The sequence below is a fragment of the Hippocampus bargibanti genome, linkage group LG17, assembly GCF_051943395.1.
Source record: "Hippocampus bargibanti isolate YZ-2025 linkage group LG17, ASM5194339v1, whole genome shotgun sequence".
Taxonomy (NCBI): Eukaryota; Metazoa; Chordata; class Actinopteri; order Syngnathiformes; family Syngnathidae; genus Hippocampus; species Hippocampus bargibanti.
In genome coordinates this window covers 15,186,598-15,206,560 of record NC_142750.1, presented here as the reverse complement: position 1 = coordinate 15,206,560, position 19,963 = coordinate 15,186,598, and the positions used below count along the sequence as shown (strand labels likewise).

Below are 19,963 nucleotides of genomic sequence, written 5' to 3'. Positions count from 1 at the left end.
AACGCCAGTCTTTTTTTGATTCAACAAAATTCGTATTTGAAGCAGAAGACACGCAGTTTCTGTATTTTCTGAAAGAAAAGCCACCAGTTAAAATACACCCCTCAGTTCAAATTTTAGCTTCAGGAATGAGGAAAAAGCCAGGTGTTCTCGCATCCATCCATCCATCCATCCATCCATCCATCCATCCATCCATCCATCCATCCACCTATTCACATATGCACCTACCTACCTACCTACCTGTCTGTCCGTCCGTCTGTCCGCCTGTCCATCCATCCATCCCGCTCTCTCTCTCTCTCTCTCTCTCTCTCTCTCTCTCTCTCTCTCTCTCTCTCTCTCTCTCTCTCTCTCTCTCTCTCTCTCTCTCTCTCTCTCTCTCTCTCTCTCTCTCTCTCTCTCTCCCTCTCTATCTGTCTATAGATGAATGAATGCATGACCACACTCGTGTTCGGTTTTGTTGAAGTGTGACAATGGCAGCCTTTAAATCAAGTGAAGAGTCAAGTGAAAAATCTAATAACATTCTAATCTCTAAAAACACCATCAAAATGGCTACCTGCATTGGTTATACAAAGAGGCCAATTTCACTCAAAAATTCTTTCTCTCGGCCATTATGATCACAGAGCGGCTGGGGTATACCGTATCCAAAACACGCATGCACACACACACTCACACAAAACTGTATTTGCAAACACTGAAACAATGCAAGGAAATTGGTCCATAGCAAATAATTTGTATCGTATTAAAGGATGTTGATTTGAATATAATAGCTTTTGAAATTATTTGTTTTAACATTCTTGCGAATGTTACAACAATGTTGATTCGCAAGCACTGTACACCATTTTACTTTTTTGCGCAATCATTACTTTTACTCACAACCTACATACAGTATGTTTACTTGTGTGTATTTGTGACTGTGTGTGTGTGTGTGTGGGGGGGGCTGTGGGGGAGGTGTAAAGAAAAAGGTCTGCTCTCCTCATGCCCCCTTCACGAGAGCATCTGCAGTCTGTGCTCCAGCTCAGAAGGCGAGGGGGGGGGGGGGGCGTCGGTTTCTATTCATGTCATGGCGCCTTTCAGTGGCAGAAGATGGATTTATCTCTCTCATTTCTTGTTTCTGCTTTTCCTAACCTTTTAGGTCAGATTGCAGGGGGCCATTTGAGAGACACGTCACGTGAGCCCCGGTGCCAAATGGTCTTCCTGCAGTGGTTGTCAACAAGGGCCGGAGCTAAAGAAGACATTGCCGCCTTTCCTAGACATGCAGAAGACAACATACTACGACAACTCGAGTGTTTTTGGTGGCTACGCATCTTACCAGGTGCAGGGGGCGGCAACTGCACCTGCCAACGGATTTGGGGGCTATGAAGTCCCTGGGTCTCATCATCAGCCAATCTTCCAGTCGGCAAGCCATCCGGATGTTGACAATTACCACCGATCTGCCTGCTCTTTGCAGACACTGGGTGGGAGCGGTGGGCAGCATCAGCAGCAGCAGCTCGCCAAAAACAAGCAGTTGAATGGCAGCTGCATGAGGCCCACCCTTCCTCCTGAGCAGCACACTGTCTCCCAAGTCTCCCCACCTTTGGCCCCGAATCCAGGCGACGAAAGTACCGTCACTCAGCAGCCAGGGGGCAGTGCTGGCGGCTCATCAGTCCCCAAATCAGGCCCAAGCGGGTCATCCAATTCCTCTTCCTCGACGTCATCCTCCACTTCTTCCTCCTCCTCTTCGCTGCCCTCCAACCCAACTTTGGCAAAGCAGATATTTCCCTGGATGAAGGAGTCCCGACAGGCAACCAAGCAGAAAAACTCTTCACCCAGCAACAACTCGGGAAATGGTGTGTTTTACCCACCTTTTTTATTGTTCAACTCCAACACGTCAGCGGCAAAAGAATTGGATGTCTTCTGCTCTAATCAATGCTACTTTCATCAAATCTTTCCATTCTATAAAAGTCCTTCCCCCATCTTTTCCTTTGCATCCCCATCATCATATTTCCCAATCATTCTTATCAGCAATGGCGATAAAAAAATAAAAAAAAATAATAATAAAAATAATAATAATAATAATAATAATAATAATAATAATAATAATAATAATAATAATAACAGTGTCTGAAATAACGTCTGCCCGGAAGCCAGGGGCGTGCAACTTCTACGTCGGGCGTACCACTTACAGAAAGTCTCCGCCCGGGTGGCGCCAACTTTTTCAAGAAAAGGAAAAAAAAAAAACATTTTTTTCAAATCAAACGTTTGCTTTATTCCGATTTTGAAATCTTTGTTCGGTTTGGAAATTTCGCAATTTCGATTCGTTTGGCAATTTGCATACTCGGCAACCAATCAGAAGCCTGCATCGAATAACTTTGTGCTTCCGTGTGTATTTGCATATCATTCTCCAAAGCAGACGCACAGAGAAGACAAGAAAAATGGATACGTGGTTAGGAATCAAGCCAAAACCTCAGCCCCAGAAGAAAGATTCAAGAAGCTAGCAACATTTATGACGCTACAAAACGTAAACGTACATTAAAGGACAACCGACGTCCCTTTCTTGTTTTTGAAATAACATCAGATAAACGATTTATAGCATCTAAAATACCCAAAACATGCAGTATGATATTTTTATTCAAATGCAAAACACCAATAAAAATGACTTAAAGTGCCCAAAATCTGCAAAAATTTGAGCTGCGAATTGGGCATTTTCAGGAAGTCCCGCCCCCATTTGGTGACGTCACGCCAAGACGTCTTGCATTGCTTGTGAATCAAAACAATGGCTTCAGATTCGGAGAATATGCTTTCTTGTTACACATCCAGTTATGAATATGATTCAAATAGTTCTGAAGAGGAAAGCATACATGTTTGCAATCGATTAAAGAATTATATGTGCCATTTTGAGGCAACATTGGGGCAAAATCTCTCACTCACAAAAAAAGATGCACAAAATGGCGACCTCCAGTGGCCACCTCCGCTTCCACAGGCTGATAAATTCCTTATATAGAGCTTGGACGCCTTCTTCTGGCGGCCATTGGGTGCAACACGTTTCTCAGACCAAACATGTACAGAAAAATAGCTTGACGTGATGGAAGGACTGCTACACAATGTGTCTTTTTTCGGTCATGGGGCGGTCCTTTCGTGACGTCACGTACGAACTTGTCACCAACACAAAAACAAGACTTCCTGAATATTCAGAGCGAGTCTTAAAACGTAAAATATAGCTATATGCGGTGGACTCTTTGTAAAATACGCTCAGTAGAAGTCATTTGAAGCCATTTTACAAATTATGGACACAACATGTCCGGAGAAGTCGCTTGTCCTTTAAATGCATCATGGAAAGAGGAGTTCATGTGGCTTGTAGCAGATGACGCAACGCAAACATTACATTGTGCGACATGCCGAACAGTGTATGGACAAACGACAACTGCAGCAAAATCATCAGCAAGTGATATTTACTATAAATTGAGCAATGGAGCATTTGTGGTAGGTAAATCAATTACTTAATTTTAATGTGTTGTTATGTTATGTATTCTGATTGGCAATCCTTAATACTTCGCAACAATGTTTTTTTTTTTTGCTTGTTTTTTTTTTTTGCGATTAGTCGTCTTATTGTGTTCCAAGTTGTGAGAAAATGGGGCAGGAAACTTTATGGCTGGGCAGGCAACTTTTCGGAGTTGTCTGCCTGGTAACTTTTTGTCATGAGTTTCAGACACTAATAATAATAATAATAATAATAATAATAATAATAATAATAATAATAATAATAATAATAATAATAATAATAATAATAATAATAATAATACATTTTATTTTCAAGCGCCTTTCAGAGCTCTCAAGGACACTTTACAGTCACAGACAAGCATAGAAAGAAAAACAGATAAAATAATAAATAAAATACATATATAAATAGAAACAAGAGATAAAGCTACACAGAAAATGTGGTTTTAAATAGGTACAATACATATTCCAACATATTTAGAAAAGAATACAACTACAATTTAAAAAAAAATCTAATCAAGTAAACAGCATATTTTTCGTATTCAGAGATACCTTTTGTCTTTATAAACATGCTTTTTACTACTAATTTAAATTTCTTGAAGTTTGACCTTTATGCACAACACTGGCTTTACCTGCATGTTGTAGGTAACAGGTCTATAGTTTCGGTAAAAAGAAATTATATTTTTCAATAAAATACAAAACCACATATCACATTATTGCTATCATACTATCATAATTAAGACGAAACCCTAATGTTATAGATGACCAATGTCAAACTCAAGGCCTGAGGGCCAGATTTGGCCCGCCACATCATTTTATGCGGCCCGCAAAAGCAAATCAAAGATGTCAACTTCAAGATGTTTCCTAAAATTGCTTCAAAAAATTTTCTTGTTCATAATAAATAAGACAAACACTGTCAACATTTTCTTGTGATCAACCCCTACTCATTATGAAATAATTAACAATACAACACAATACAAACATCCTGATTTGTAAAGTGCTTACACAACAGCTGTAGCTGTAACAATAGGGGAATAAACAGTTGTTTTTGAGTACTTTATATGATTTCAGTCATTATGATCTTCCAAATTAATTTAAATAGGTTACACGACAAAAATTAGTTTGACACAGACGGAAAAAAACAGGAGTAAAATTAGCACAAAAAATTAATCAAGCATATTTTTTTGCATCTCAAAAAAAAATGATAACATTTGTCGGCCGGTTTTATGAGTTTTATTTTTAAAATAATATCATTCATTTGTGTTCCTCACCGCATTATACTCACAAGGGTCGCAGGGGGTGCTGGAGCCTATCCCACTCGTCTTCGGGCACAAACACCCTGAATCGGTTGCCAGCATATCGCAAGGCATACGGAGAAAAACAACCATTTGCTCTTACATTAATTATAATTAATGAGTTAATACATTAACAATTTTTAGTGTTCAATCAGCATGCCATGCATATTTGTGGAACATGGGAGAAAAGTAGAGGACCGGGAGAAAACCCACAGCAAACTCCACACAGTGTTGTCGGAGGAGGATTTGAACTCACAAACTCAGCACTGTAAAGTCAGCGTGCTAACCATTGGACTATTAATAACATACTATTGCTGATTTGCTAGAATCTGAATCATAAAAGATGCTCACCTTTTAATAAACCTGCCAGTCAATCAACATGTTTCTAAACGATGTCCCTCTCTTGCATTTAGCATGATCCGTTCAAGTAATGTGGTATTTTAATGAACTCCACATGAATTTAAGGCCACCTCCACATGACTTGTGCTAAGACTTTTTTCTGCTGCTGTAATTGCTGTAGGGGCTTTTTCTCTTTGCGGCTAAGATGCAATGTAGCTGCCCACAACCAGTAGCAGGGCTTCTGTCTCTTAATAAATGCCAATGTTATCAAGTGCTGACAACTAATGGAATACTATGTACTGTGTGCACAGTACCCCAATGTCATAATACAGACAAATGTTCTCCAATAAGAGAACTTTCATTTTTAAATCAGGTAAAAGCATACAGACGTACACATACATACATACATACATACATACATACATACATACATACATACATACATACATACATACATACATACATACATACATACATACATACATACATACATACATACATGCAGTAGGTATATGTGCAACTCTCTCCCAGCTCCGATGTTGTGGGTTTGTATCCTGCCCTCGCTGTGTGAAGCTCAGATGTTCTCTCTGTGCTTGTGTGAGTTTTTTCCCCACTACTCTTTTTTCCTCCCACGCTTGAAAAACAGTCATGTTAAGTTAATTGAAAACATTTTTCTTCGGTGTGCATGACGGTGTGAATTGTTAGTTTTTCTTTTGGTGTCCTGTGATTGGCTGGCAACCAATGCAGGATGTATCACTCCTCACGCCAAAATTCAGCCGGGATACACTCAAGCATACGCAAAAATCCAATGAGGATAAGAAACTAAATGAAATGATGGATAGATTGATTTTTAAATGAGCAGGATAATTACTCCAATATATAATAAGTAATGAGTGATATTTTAATTTTTTTCTGCTTGTGTGTTTAATGATGTTTACCGAGTCTGGTTTGCACAAATATGAAGGCAGTGAGTCAAAAGTTGGACATGTGCATGTAGGATTTTGGTGGGGCGTAGCATTCCAGTGACCATAGCTGGCTGGCATAGATGTCTTTGTCACATGCAGTACTTTGGCTTACATGTTCAGTGGTTTGTCAGCTTTTTTTTGGTCGAAGTTCCTTCACTTGCCGCTGGAATATGTTGATTGGTTGCCAGCTTTTTCTAATACTGTGTGTATGTGTTTCTAGCTTTGTGTTCATGCTTCTCCTGTTCATGGTCCTCTTTGTTGAACCAAAAACAAAACATCTACATGATGCCTGAAGTGTTATATAGATTTTCTTCATGTGACTATTGTTTCTTGAGAGACAGAAGCATTTTGTAAACTTAATAACAAACGACATTTAAGCTAGCAGCCAGATTCCTCAACTTTATTAGAAAGACTTGTTGACTTCCCCATATTTGCAGTTGTTTTCATTGTTGGACCCTGATTGTTTTTTCTTTACGGTTGATATAGCAATTAAGAATACTACTTTAACCTTGTGCCAATGTGCAAATTAAGAGGTTATAAATTAGGGTTGGGAACGATCAAACGTTCTGACCGTGTGGTAGTTCATGAAGGTGTCAGATCCTGGTATGATGGTAAAGACTCAGCAATCTATCCGAATCACCTAGTGATAATTAGCAGAATGTATTTTTGGCGCTCTTGATTGGCTACCCCATGAGACTTGAAATACCCTGGTATCTTTTCTTACATATTGAAATTGTTTCTTTCCTTATTTTCACGCAGTTGCAAACCTCTATTTGTTGTCTCATTTGTTATCAGAAAGTTTTATAAACTATATGCCTGCTGGAAATGATCTTCAGTTTTGGCGCCAGTAGTTGAATGTGATTTTGATGTTTTTGATCAGGGCACAGGCAAATACATTCTTTGGTGCATGTTATTGGATTTTAAATGGACAAGATGGATTAGGGTCTTCAAGTGCCCCTTTGCACAGTGCTTATTTCGTCTTCTTTTCTTTTTGGCTTTTCTCTTCAGGGGTCGCCACAGCGAATCAGGGTTCTCCATCTAACCTGGTTTTGTGCATCCTCATCTCGAACACCACCTACCTTCATGTCCTCTTTGACAACATCCATAAATCTCATCTTCTGTCTTCATCTAGGTCTCCTGCCTGGCAGTTCAAGGCTCAGCATCCTTCTCCCGATTTAGTCACTCTCTCTCCTATGGACATGACCAAACCATCTCAATCTGGCTTCTCTGACATTCTTTCCAAAGCCTCTAATATGAGTTACCCCTCTAATATACTCATTACTGATCCTATCCAACCTGGTCACTCCCAAAGACAATCTTAACATCTTCCTCTCTGTATCTCCAGCTCTACTTCCTGTATTTTTTTTCAGTGGCATTGACTCCAGTCCAAACATCATGGCTGGTCTCACCACCGTTTTATACACCTTTCCTTTCATCCTAGCTGAAACCCTTCTATCACACGTCACACTTGACATTTTTCTCCAGCCGTTCCAGCCTGCCCGTACATGTATTTTCACCTCTTTTCCACACTCTCTTGCTCTGGATAGTTCAACGCAAGTACTTCAACCTTCATCATCTCTTCTCCCTGTAGCATCACTCTTGTACTTGGATCCCCCTCTTATTCACACACACACATATTCCGTCTTGCTGTGACTTATCTTCATTCCCCTCCTTTCCATGGCATACCTCCAGCTCTCAAGTTCACAGTGCTTATCTCGGTTCTCAAATTCTAAAATAACATTATCCGTCTCTAGAGGTTTGCTGGCATTTCCTTAAGATGTACTTTTTGTAATTTAACTTCATGCTGGGATGTGTTCACATCTATCACAATGTTTGGAGTCATTTTGATTGATGGCAAACCAAGTTGAATGTGTTCACATCCATAGTTGCGCAAACTCCCCTTTTCCTAAAATGTGTATGCAAAAAATACTGAAATGGTATTGTGCCCCACTATGTCTCATGTTCAAATTGGAATTATTATTGGCTGAAATACATACCTTTATGGGCAGACACACGCAGTGTAGGACAGCGTTTCTATTTTGTGTATCTGTACAGTCAATTGAAGTAAGTCCAGGGGTTTTGTGCAACATCTGAGTGTGAGGCATACGGCAATGTTTCCTTTGCTTTTTCTGCCATGCGTCACATAAATAAGTCGCCTAGAAAACCTGCTTCTGTGTTGTGGTAAAGTTGGATTTTTGAAACTAAACCATGCGGCAATACTTGAGATGAGGTTCGCTGGTGAATTTAAAAAAAGATTACACAGCAAGATTAGGCCCAGCATATGCAGTCAATACCAAAATAAAAAGCAGAATGTAGTCAATGGAATTAAGTAACAATAAATACAAATGTATTCTTAACAATGTGCTCATGAAAATGTAAATAACATTTTCATTTTCATTTTAAACTTCTCAGACAAGTTATACAAAAAGTCACCCTGGAAAATCTTCGAGTCAGTTATCATTTTCTCATGAATTTGCTTGGCTGCTGTCACTTCTATTAACCTTTTTTCAGTTTCCATCCTACCCTTACCATCCAGCAATGCGTCCTCTAAAATGATATTTCCTCTCCCAGCAGCATCCGGTGGAGGTGAGAGTGGGAGTGGCGGAGAGAAGAGTCCTCCTTGTGGATCCTCAGCCTCATCAAAGCGAGCTCGTACAGCCTACACCAGCGGCCAACTCGTCGAACTGGAGAAGGAGTTTCATTTTAATCGGTACCTGTGCCGTCCACGGCGTGTGGAGATGGCCAATCTGCTCAACCTTTCTGAGCGCCAGATCAAGATCTGGTTCCAGAACCGACGCATGAAGTACAAAAAGGACCAGAAATCTAAGGGATTAAGCTCCAGCTCAGGCGGGCCTTCACCAACTAGTTCACCACCTCTACCCATGCAATCCTCTGCCAGTTATCTCAACTCAATGCATCCATTGATTGGGGGAGGCGGGGGAGGAGGGTCAGGCTACGATGCCCCATCTCCTACATCCTTTGGGAAACCTCACCAAGGAGTTTCGTACTCCATGTCCACCGCCTACGCCAATCTCCCAATGAAGGGCTGCCCTCCACAACAGAAGTATAGTCACCAAGATCAAGAGTACGGTGAGCCACATCCTCACCACGGCCTCGTACAGGCAAACAGTACCAGCTTTGGAACTCCCGCTAACATGCAGGCCAGTCCGGTGTATGTGGGGGGCAGCAGCTATGTGGAAGCCATGCCTGGCTCCGGGCCATCCATGTATGGCCTCAATCACCTTGGCCCGACACCATCCCATCACCAAACCATTGACTACAATGGTGCAGGCCCCATGTCAGCCACTAACCAGCTTCATGTAAGCGGAGGGGTACCCCCGGGTCCCTGCGACCCGCCCACTCATGCAACGTACACCGAGCTCTCGGTGCACCACACCTCGACTCAGGGCAGAATTCAAGAAGCACCCAAGCTCACTCACCTGTAGCAATGGGAAGAAAAATGAAGAAAGACCACACAAAACAAGTAACGCTACTCAACTAACGGGCAAAACTAACACTTGGGGACACACTTGCAGGAAAAGAAAAGGCATTAGAGACAGAAAGGAGACAGAGAGGAGCAATTCAGTGGTTTATGCTTTACAGCCTCTGACAGGAGTCAATGATGTTTGGGCCTGTATTGATGTCATTGATGTTAGCAATATGTCATTGCATTTCACTCATAGATAAGCACTTACCTTGGATGTATATCCATTCACTTCAAACAGAGAATTCATTCTGTGGCAGCAGTCTTGACATGAATGCACTAAATAAGAAGCGGTCATTTCAGGGAATCAGTGGACGCCATGGCTTTCTGTCATGTTTTCTTTGGGCGCTCTGGCCTCCTCTGACATTCTAAAAAAATACAATTGAGAGCAATTGGAAACTCTAAATCAGATGTCCGTAACCATTTTTTTCCAGCTTGGCAAACAAAAATAATCATACGGCGGACTGAAAAAAAACGAGCCCTTGGGAAAACCGAATATGTCTTAAAACAGAAATGTTCCACTTTTTTTCAAGGTATGATTCTTCGTTTCAGACTGGCCACATTGCTAGTGAGTAGCGGAGCAACTGCCAATACGACTGGACAGGCTGTGAAAACTCCATTTGTGTTTTCATGCTTTCCACATCACATAGGTGGCACAGTTGATTCAACATTATTTGACGCGCAGTCTGGTCTTGATGGCACACCATTCATGACGGTTGCTTTGGAGATACTAGCCACGGTGAGGAATTTTCTCTTGTCAAAATAGCTTCATCTTCAAAAGATAAGCCAAGTGATAAATGTTCATCATATGCGCATGTAGATACATGTTCGATCACAGTTTGTCTTACCATTACTTTCTGTTAACTTTTTTCAATTGGCTAACCAAAGTAGAGAAGAAAAATATCATCATTGATTGGCTGCTGTCACGTACATTTCTATCTATCCACTGAAAAAAGATCATGTGTGGCATTCTGTTTTTCTGTGGGGTGCTACCACATACCGGTCCACAGACCAGTGGTTGGGGACCACTGCTCTACATGTATTTATTCATTCATTCACTCATTCATTTATTCAATTTCCGAATGGCTTTATCCTCACTCTGGAATGTGAAGGCAAACTGGAGGATCCGGAAAAATACCCTGCTGCCCGGGGAGAACACTCCATACAGGCAGGCCGGAGCTGGAATTGAACCTGGTGCTTCTGCACTCTAAAGTCGGCGAGTTAACCACTCGACTCCCGGACTGCCCTGCTCATTTTCTTTCATGTTAATTGTTTATCCATTTGGTGAGAGGTGAGAATGTCACCCTGCTTTTCGCCCGAACTCAGGAAGGATCAGCTGTAGTTCGCACTGATCCCATTGATGATAATCCGTATTAGAAATGGTTAGATGAATGTTAGAAGAAAATTAGCATAATTTTATCCTGCCAAACTCATGAGCGCAGTGAGTACTGAATGACAATATGAACCTTTAGCGCTTTCAGGGACAGTGCTTACTACAGTGGACAGTACTGTATATCATGTTATCAGGTAAGAGAGTACTATATCATTATTGGTGCATGAAAGGGTTAATTTGTTCCACAGAGGGGCAACACGGCAGTCCACCGGTTCGCAAATCGGCCTTATAGTGCAGAGATGCAGGTTCAATTGCAGCTCGACCCTTCCTGTATGCAGTTTGCATGTTCTCCCCGTGCCTCTGTGGGTGTTGTGCAGGGAATATGGTTTCTTCCCACATTCCAAAAACATACAAATAGGTTAGTGTTTAATATTCTATTAAATAACATTGATTAAGACTTCATTTCAATACTAGATACACCACCATCACCTTAAACAAATAGGTCTTCCAGATGAACCAGTGAAACGTTTAATGAGAAGTTACTGATGTGGCTTCATTAACGACAATGAGATTTCTTCCCCTGCAGGCAACACGTTGTTGCCATCTGAGTTAAGTGTGTCAAGCTCTTCCAGAGAGAGAATAGCTGGCATTCTTCACTCTTGCCTCTCTCGTAAGTGCATCAAAATGCTGAGTCGTGAACCTCTGTCTCTTTTCACCTCCTGTGTGGATTTAATCACTAACCGAACTGTGTTTGAAATGTATGTCACAACAGCACATGCCCTCTGACGGGGGCAACAATTTTCTCCAATTCTATTTATGCATCTGTACACAATTGACACCTTCGGTCCCCGAGAATGACATAGCTACATACAAATTCTCGCTAGTTACTTCAGCACCCCACCCTTTGCACACACAGCAATGCTAAGCTAGTTTACTCCGGTTGGTAAATGTGCAGTCAGGTAACATCCACTGCTGACGGGACAAAATTTGTTGATGACCTTATTTTCGCACATCATTGATACAGGGTATAGTATTGAGAATGATTTTTATTCATGCTTATGCCCATTTCTCACTCACTTTCACTAATGGAAGGGTTTACATAAATAGGTGGGCATCATTCTTTCATATTGTTTGTTTGTATTTTTTCTTCCTCGCATATCTTAACTTTTAAAATGGATACAGGGTATGTATTTGATCAAAAATGTTAATCCCAGAAATGTGTGCACATTTTTAAAAAAATGGGCTTATTTGTTTGAACAATCTGTAAGCAGAGTTTGGGACAATACACAAAACATTTTTAAAATAATGAACTCAGTGTTAAAATCAGAAAGTGTGTTGGGCTCACTCTGCGCTCCTTGATGTTCTGGAAATTTACTCATTTTTATTTTTAAGTACAATTTACACAAATGCTTTTGACATCTGGGCATCATTGTTGCACTTAGAGTTTACATTTTTAAGTTTACAGGAAAAAAAAATAATAATTAAAGAAAAAAACATTTTCAGGGAGGCTCTCCAATCAGTCTTTCGCAAATGTGCGTTCAAGTGAATATTCACAGAAAATATTTATTTGTTATAACATGTTGAAAATAATTTTCTCTCTCCATTATCATTGTTTATCCATCATGTATTTATGTTGAGAAAAAAATGTAATTTTCTAGCATTTACTTGTTATGAAAGCAAAAACATCATTGTGTTTCTTCTTTGTCGATTGTACTGAAGTTACATTTTTAGTTCTTGTATTTTGATAGCAAATAAGTACTTTCTAAGTTCCTACAGTGACCCTTGTGCATACATGTCTTGCCATGTACAAGGAGAACTCGCGGGGTTGGGGATTGGTAACCCAGCCAGGCGCATACTGTAGAATTTTGACAATATATTAGCTGGGGGAAGAAGAACAAGTCTTTTTGGAGAACAAGACTTCTTTATTGCCCTTTAGCAACTTTATATTTAAGTGTTTATAGAGTTGTCTGTCCAACAATTCCTTAATAAAATGTTACTTTATTCAGAGTTTCATTCACTGTTTTAACATATTCTCAGGCAGGAAACGTGAACGGTTAGGCTTTCAAGTGCAATGATTTGCATCCCAAATCTACACATTTCCCCCGAAAATGGTGTGAATCTCGAGTGTGAGGTCAGTTTGATACTTGATTAATCCGGCTGGACATGCTGGTACAGCAGCCAATCAGAGGCGATCATTAAAGACAAATGGTTGTTGTAATATCACAATCAGAAAGCCTTTAATAGTCCCACAATGGGGAAATTGACAATGTACAGCAACAAAATTGAAAGATCAAAAGATAAACACGGTATTCTATGGAAAATGTCAAGAGACTGAAAAGTACAACTGCATAGACAAGTTTCATAAAAAGAACTGTACATAGTGCAAAGTACAAAAATATATATATCTTCATTTTGTTTTTGCTTTTCAAGCATATTTAATATATGTAACTGTATTGACTCGACATAAGGTGGCTGTGCAATTTACAATGCATGAGTTCAGGTTTTTTTTTTATTAAGCATAAACACCAATAACAACAAAAATACTACAACCACAAGAACAATTGAATTCTAGAGAATTTTGGGGGGAGCATTCTAGGGTGACCTCTATTGTTGCTTTGAAACTGTTTCCCCTCCCTCTCCCGTTTAGAACAAATCTTTTCATTCTTCCATCCATAGTTTAGCATCAAAAGTTGAGCTGGTAACTGATAATGATCCAAACAATATTGATATGTATTTTTTCAAAATACAGGATTATTTTAATAGCCCACAATTAGGGACTAATACAATGCAGGAAAAAAGACAGATTTGCCACAAACACCCTCCTCAATGAACGCTACCGGTGGAACAATCACTTCCGCGTTTAGGGAACCCGAGAAGAGTCAAGTAGCATTTTTGTTTTCCGGAAGTATTACAAAATATGTATAGATTACAAATTTTCTGGTCATAAACCGATTTGTTCGAGAACAGATACACGAAGAAAGCTGCTATATATAAATGTACTTTGTTGAACACAATCTTCTGTATATGGGATACTCGTCACGTCGACGTACTATCTTCGATTCGAAATAACAAAGCCATCCAATGAAAAGTGCCGGATTTTTTTATCTACAGTACTCACAGTAGATTTGCACGACGATTATACGATTATAAAAAGAAAAGTTGCTATTGGTACACGGAGCTCTGTCTCCGATCCCACGCCATGAAGTGATCACGTGGTTTGGAGCCTCAACAGCGTCTCCAATTCTTTCCCACTCTCCGTCTCACCTCCCCCCCGCCCCTATTTTTGAGAACCGACTTGAGACATAAATCAGAGCGCCATAAATAACGGCCGTACTTCCCTTTACATTTTCGTTGGACTAACCGACAATAAAAACACCAATAAGGAGAGGTTGATCTAATTTATTGCCTTATAAAAACAGACAGCGAACTTGGCTTCAGCTTCGCAATCTGCAGCTAAAAGTAGAGGCGAGTTGAGCCGCCAACAGGCTTTCGCAAGGCCGTTGCGTGTCACACGAGCTCGAAGAGCTTCAACCCTGTTTTATTAATAACCATCGCGCAGGCCGACAGCTTTTAATAAAGTTACAAATACTCATCTAATGTAAACTACCATTGCCCGGTCACAAGGCGTTTTCGTGCATGTGTCTTGAACAAGCGATAAAAATGACAAGTGTAATTTATTTCGCTAGATACAAGCAATAGCTTGTTAACATATTGCCACACCGTAAAATCAGGCCATGTTCAAAATCAATATTTTTAACTAATCTATTTGCCATTACCATCAAAACAACAAAATTCAAATGTAATATATTCGCTAATTTAATCCATAGGAAAAAAAAGTATGTGCCTTCTAGACGCATCTATATCCGAGTGATTGTGGATGTGCCGTCAAATAAAAGCCTATACTTTGCCCGGTTCACTCAGTGGCCATCACTCCCACACACATTTCTGCATTTTCTTTCTTTGCACCCTCGGGGATGAATAGGCGAATACAACTTGGACGCAAACGAAATGTGTGCTGTCGTCGTTGCCTGAGTGGAATACTATGATAAAACAGGTGCATGATACATTCGCAGTGGATGTCAATACTGTAAGAAAATGGGTTGGGTGGATGGCAAGTTTGCACAAATGATTTCAGGAAAGAAGAGGCATGCGTCAGGGTCTTTGCAGTCAGAGAAAGATTGATCACCAACACCCACCCACCCACCCGGTGCTCCCTTGGCCCTATTGAAACATCGCGTGCTATTTTTGGAGCCCCCACTTTCTATAAACCGTCATAATTTTGGCCACATTTTCCAATGATATTCTGCCCCCTGACAATCAACTTGGAAAGCCCATAATAAAATCGTATCTTTGTATCCCGAACAGCGACTTGTGCGGACGCCTCCGTGGCAGATCGACCTCGCTGTGAACTCCCCCCCCCCTCCCTCCGCAAACACACCAACCTTTTTTTAACACACACTTCACACTGAAGAGAGGGGTGGGGTAACCTCTTTCTCTATGTATTGCCAAGTGAACAAAATGGCTTCAAAATTCAAAACTCTGGTCATCTAAAAAAGCAATCGCGAACGTTAAACAAGTCCAATCTTTTCTTTAGAATTCAATCTCGCTACACTGCTGTATGTGCAAAAAAATGTCAAATATTTCCCTTGATATCTAAAATTATTGGTGTCTGTCCCAGAGAATACAATAATAATACATAAGAATAACGTCGCTTCTTTTTCTTTCGGCTTTTCCCTTCAAGGGGTCGCCACAGCAAATCATTGTCCTCCATCTTTAGAGGTTTGATCCGCTTGTTTGTTTTGGCAATAATAATAATAATCTCATTTTTTTATGGATGTAGCATTTTTGAAGGAGCCAGAATGTAACAGTGTTGGCCGCCATCAGCCACCATGGAAAATGATGCACCATTGTTTGTGTCATCGAATTGAAATTCACCGACATTTCGCCTACACTGCCCACATGGCTAACGGTAGCCTTGAGGCTTCTTCCTTGCCTTTGAACCCCCCACCCGCACGCCCTCCTCCCCAGCCTGACAAAACAAAGGCATTATTTTGCGGTAAAGCTCCGTTTGCCACATTTTGTACAGAAATGATTATGCAGCTTCCCACAGTCAACGCCGCTGCCACCGTCAGGCCTAGGACTCTAATTGGTTCTTTTGGGTCACGCGACCAGGAATTGGCTGCGTTTTCACCCCATAGTTCGTCAGTTTAGCCTACCCAGGTCCCCATACGCTAGTAATATCACCAATTTACACAATAATTATATTGCCACACGCATTTACGCTGTATCGGCCGAAGCTTCCGAGCTTTTTTTAAACTGCATTGTAAGCTGTTTCAGAGCCGTGGGAGTCTACATGAATGTGTGCGCGTGTGTGCGTGTGTTTCTGTTTTTTTATTTTGGGGAAGGGATTTTCCGGGGGTCTCGTCGTTACACGGTGATTTCCGATTGAAGGAGCTATGAATTTTGAATTTGAACGAGAGATCGGTTTTATAAACAGCCAACCGTCGCTAGCAGAGTGCCTCACGTCCTACCCTGCCGTCCTGGAGTCATTTCAAACTTCATCAATCAAGGAGTCGACAGTAATTCCGCCTCCCTTCGAGAACACCATTCCCAGCCTCAGCCCCTTCTTAGCCAGCCAGTCAAGACCATCTTCCAGGAACCAACAGAACCGGAGAACCTCTGTTACCAATGGCCTCCAGACGAACCACCGACTCACACAACAACCCTGTCCGCCCGGCCAGGCCCCCGCCCCGAACGCATCCTCTGCCGCGGGATCGCTGGCTCACGAATTCCCGTGGATGAAAGAGAAGAAGTCATCAAAAAAATGCCAGAAAAGTGGGGATAGCTCTAACAGTGGCGGATCCATCATCCCACCCGCCTCTTCGTCTCCCTCACCGACCGCTTCTGGGTACGCATTGGCGGCCATCGAATCACCCACAGGTCGGTGTATGCTGGGATGTGCATTTGTATGTGTTTATGGTTTGGCCATCGGGGATGACTTCAATGTGTTCAAACTGATTGATTGCCCGCCGATAATTTTCATTTGGGCAATGCATCAAATGTTTATCAGTCGAGGAAAGCATTGTCTCAATCAACGTTGTGTCTATGTGCTGCTTGTGTATTGTGGTGATGCAGGAGCAGCAGGGAGACATTTTTAAACTGCATGCATGCTGGATCATGCCGTACCCTGTCTTGCACGCTTCCATTCATCGGTCTTAAAATGGTCACGTCAGCTATTTGAAGAGAGGGATTTCGGTTTGCATTGAGTATCCTACAATTATATGTCTATCTATCCCGGTTATTATGACAGTACGTAATTAAATATGGAATGATGACGTGGTGTGGAAACGCAAGGACTATTTTCAACAAAATTCTTCACGTACTCGTTTGTAATAATTACGACCTTTGAGATGTTGCGATTTCGTAACAGAGAATCCTCAGGGATATAACCTATATTTTGCTCTTATGGCAGCCATATTGAATTGCGACACAAACTGTAGTGCTTCAAAGAATCGCGGGGATGGTTTGAATGTAGCCTACCATCAACACAAAATAACATGAAAATCCTTAAATCCTTGATTTTGTGTGGCTTCCACTTATATCCCATGTGAAGGTATCCAATTTATGTTTGAATCAACATTTAAATCACATGGGCACAAGTGCACGCAGGCACGCACGCACGCACACACACACACACACACACACACACACACACACACACACACACACACACACACACACACACACACACACACACACACACACACACACACACACACACACACACTTTTTAAATCGTGTACAATTTTGCGCCATTTCGTTTGCTGGCTTCATTTCTCTTTTGACATATTAGCCAAAACACGCTAATGCAATCTATAATATTTGCATTCCCTACTTTGATGTATTTATTCAAATATCTGCATGTCGGTTTGTAACAATCGTTCACAGTCCTCCCTTTCTGTTACGGAGGCGTATTACGTGACAATATTGTACAGCGAGACGACTCCCTTTATTTAGCTTTTTACATTTTGTTTATTGCTCTATTTATTTATTGTGTTCCAAGATTAGACGAAATTGGGAGAACGGGTTCTGTTCTATTTTATTGAAATATTCGTGTGTTTTAATGTGTTTTTATTTCAGAAAGGAGACCCTAAGCGAAGTCCCTGTCTCATGTTGAATATATTTTAAAGGCGAAATCGTGCGCGGCATGTTTTAGTGGCCTCATTTAATCCCCGCGGAAGGGAAAACACGACGCGTGTTGTAATATAGCAAGAATGACGAAATCTGCGCGCATGCATTTTAACGAATAATTAAGGCACGGTCTTTGTTTGCGTGCTTTCCCCGTTTAGATTCAAATCAGTCAAGTCTGGATGTCGGAGGATCCGGTTCCCGCCGACTCCGTACTGCCTACACCAACACGCAACTGCTTGAGCTGGAGAAGGAGTTTCATTTTAACAAATATCTTTGCCGACCAAGACGAGTGGAGATCGCAGCCCTTTTGGATTTGACCGAGCGGCAGGTTAAAGTTTGGTTCCAGAACCGGCGGATGAAACACAAGCGGCAGACCACGCACCACCGCGATGGCAGTTGCGAAGGGGGAGGAGGAAACCAAGAAGAATCCGGCGACCCGAGTTGTATCGAGCCCCTCGAAGGCGCCGATGCTTCGTCACCATACTCAAGCCAGTCGCTTGAAGCATCTGGCACCGGCGAGTTATCGGATGGCGAGGCGGGGAGCAGTAATCCATCTTCGGCCGCTGCGCCCACCGCCCACACCTTTGACAGCGGGGACAATGCGCATCCCACGCTGGAGGAGGGAGGCCTATCGAACCGCCCGGAGCCGCCAACCCTGTCGAATGCGGCTGACTCCCGTGACTCTGCTGCCAAATATCTGGCCGCGGAGCAGTTCACCGCAAAACATTCCAGCGAGAATACGAGCGTCAAGATTTTAAACGAGATGAGCACTGCATCGGTATCTGATCGAGCATTGCGCGAGCAGCCAGACAAATCCACCCACTCCCCATCGTGCTCCTCTGAGCTCACCGAGATGACTTTCTTTTCCTGGGACGCCTGCATGTCACCCAGCCTTCAGAGTTCCTTGGACAGTCCGGTGGATTTTTCTGAAGAGGACTTCGACATGTTCACAAGCACTTTGTGCACCATGGACCTTCAGCATCTCAACTTCTGAGAATTTGATTCATAAATGCCGCATTTAAAATGAGGGCTCTAGACACGAATTGCGTTGCCGAGGAAAACAAGACAAACACGTCAATATTCCCGAAATGTTTACGATTGAAAAATTTCGACATCGGTATTCATATTTAAATATGTTTGTATCCTTTGTCGCCATTTTGACACGTAAAATACAGAGCTACAACGACAGATGACCACATCGAAAAAAAATCGAACATTGGTATTTTTTCTGTGTCCTCATTTCACGAATGTAAATTTAGAATGCTATTTATTAGTTAATATAATTCTTCGAGTACATGACTTTGTTCATCCCAACTTCTCAGGAACCGCTTAGTAGCACTGGACTGATTTTTGTCAATCTCGTTTGAGAAAATGAACAGGAAAAAATCTCTTGCTGTGAACCGTGAGAAGAAGGAAGCCGTGTTGATGATGCGAGTTTTACACAGTAGTTTATTTATGGAGATTCTTTATGGTGAGATCCCAATTATTTATTGTATACATATTTTCATATATAATACAAATACAATAATACAATAATAAAATACAATACAAAAGTGGCGTTTACAGTTTTTATTTCTACGGTTTCAAATACACGTCCTATATTCTAATATTTGAGGCGTTTTTGTGTTACTTCGGCACATAGCACGACTGTAAGTATGAAGCTTGATGGTGAAGTTGGTTCTTCTTTTTGTGGTGATCATTATAAAATTAAATTAGTGATTTAATACAATTCAATGCCCTTTACTTTTCACTAAATGCCTTTTCACCGGCAAATGTTTATGTATTTCTCCTGCCGCACTGTTTGTAAAATCAATCATGTTTTCAGAGCACATTGAACGAATGAAAATAACAGATTGAGGACACGGATTGTCCTAGTTTTCTTGAG

General features: G+C 41.3%; 2 protein-coding genes across 8 annotated transcripts in view; both read left to right on the top strand.

Annotated features, from left to right (window-relative positions):
• The window catches only part of hoxb3a (homeobox B3a), a 79,532-nt gene extending 66,644 nt beyond the window's left edge, over nucleotides 1-12,888 (top strand). For 6 of the 7 annotated variants that reach the window (XM_089019363.1, XM_089019359.1, XM_089019360.1 and 3 more), the window contains 2 exons: nucleotides 1,130-1,823; nucleotides 8,642-12,888. In XM_089019363.1, the coding sequence (XP_088875489.1) occupies nucleotides 1,250-1,823; nucleotides 8,642-9,516 (1,449 nt within the window). In that variant the 5' untranslated portion in view covers nucleotides 1,130-1,249 and the 3' untranslated portion in view covers nucleotides 9,517-12,888. The remainder of the gene's footprint in view (nucleotides 1-1,129; nucleotides 1,824-8,641) is intronic. The other variant, XM_089019365.1, reaches the window with a different exon arrangement.
• Nucleotides 12,889-16,077: 3,189 nt separating this feature from the next.
• Nucleotides 16,078-19,625, top strand: hoxb2a (homeobox B2a). The gene is made up of 2 exons (XM_089018340.1): nucleotides 16,078-16,827; nucleotides 18,237-19,625. The coding sequence occupies exons 1-2, from the start codon at nucleotides 16,344-16,346 to the stop codon at nucleotides 19,070-19,072; spliced, it is 1,320 nt and encodes a 439-aa protein (XP_088874466.1). The 5' UTR covers nucleotides 16,078-16,343; the 3' UTR covers nucleotides 19,073-19,625.
• Nucleotides 19,626-19,963: the final 338 nt, after the last annotated feature.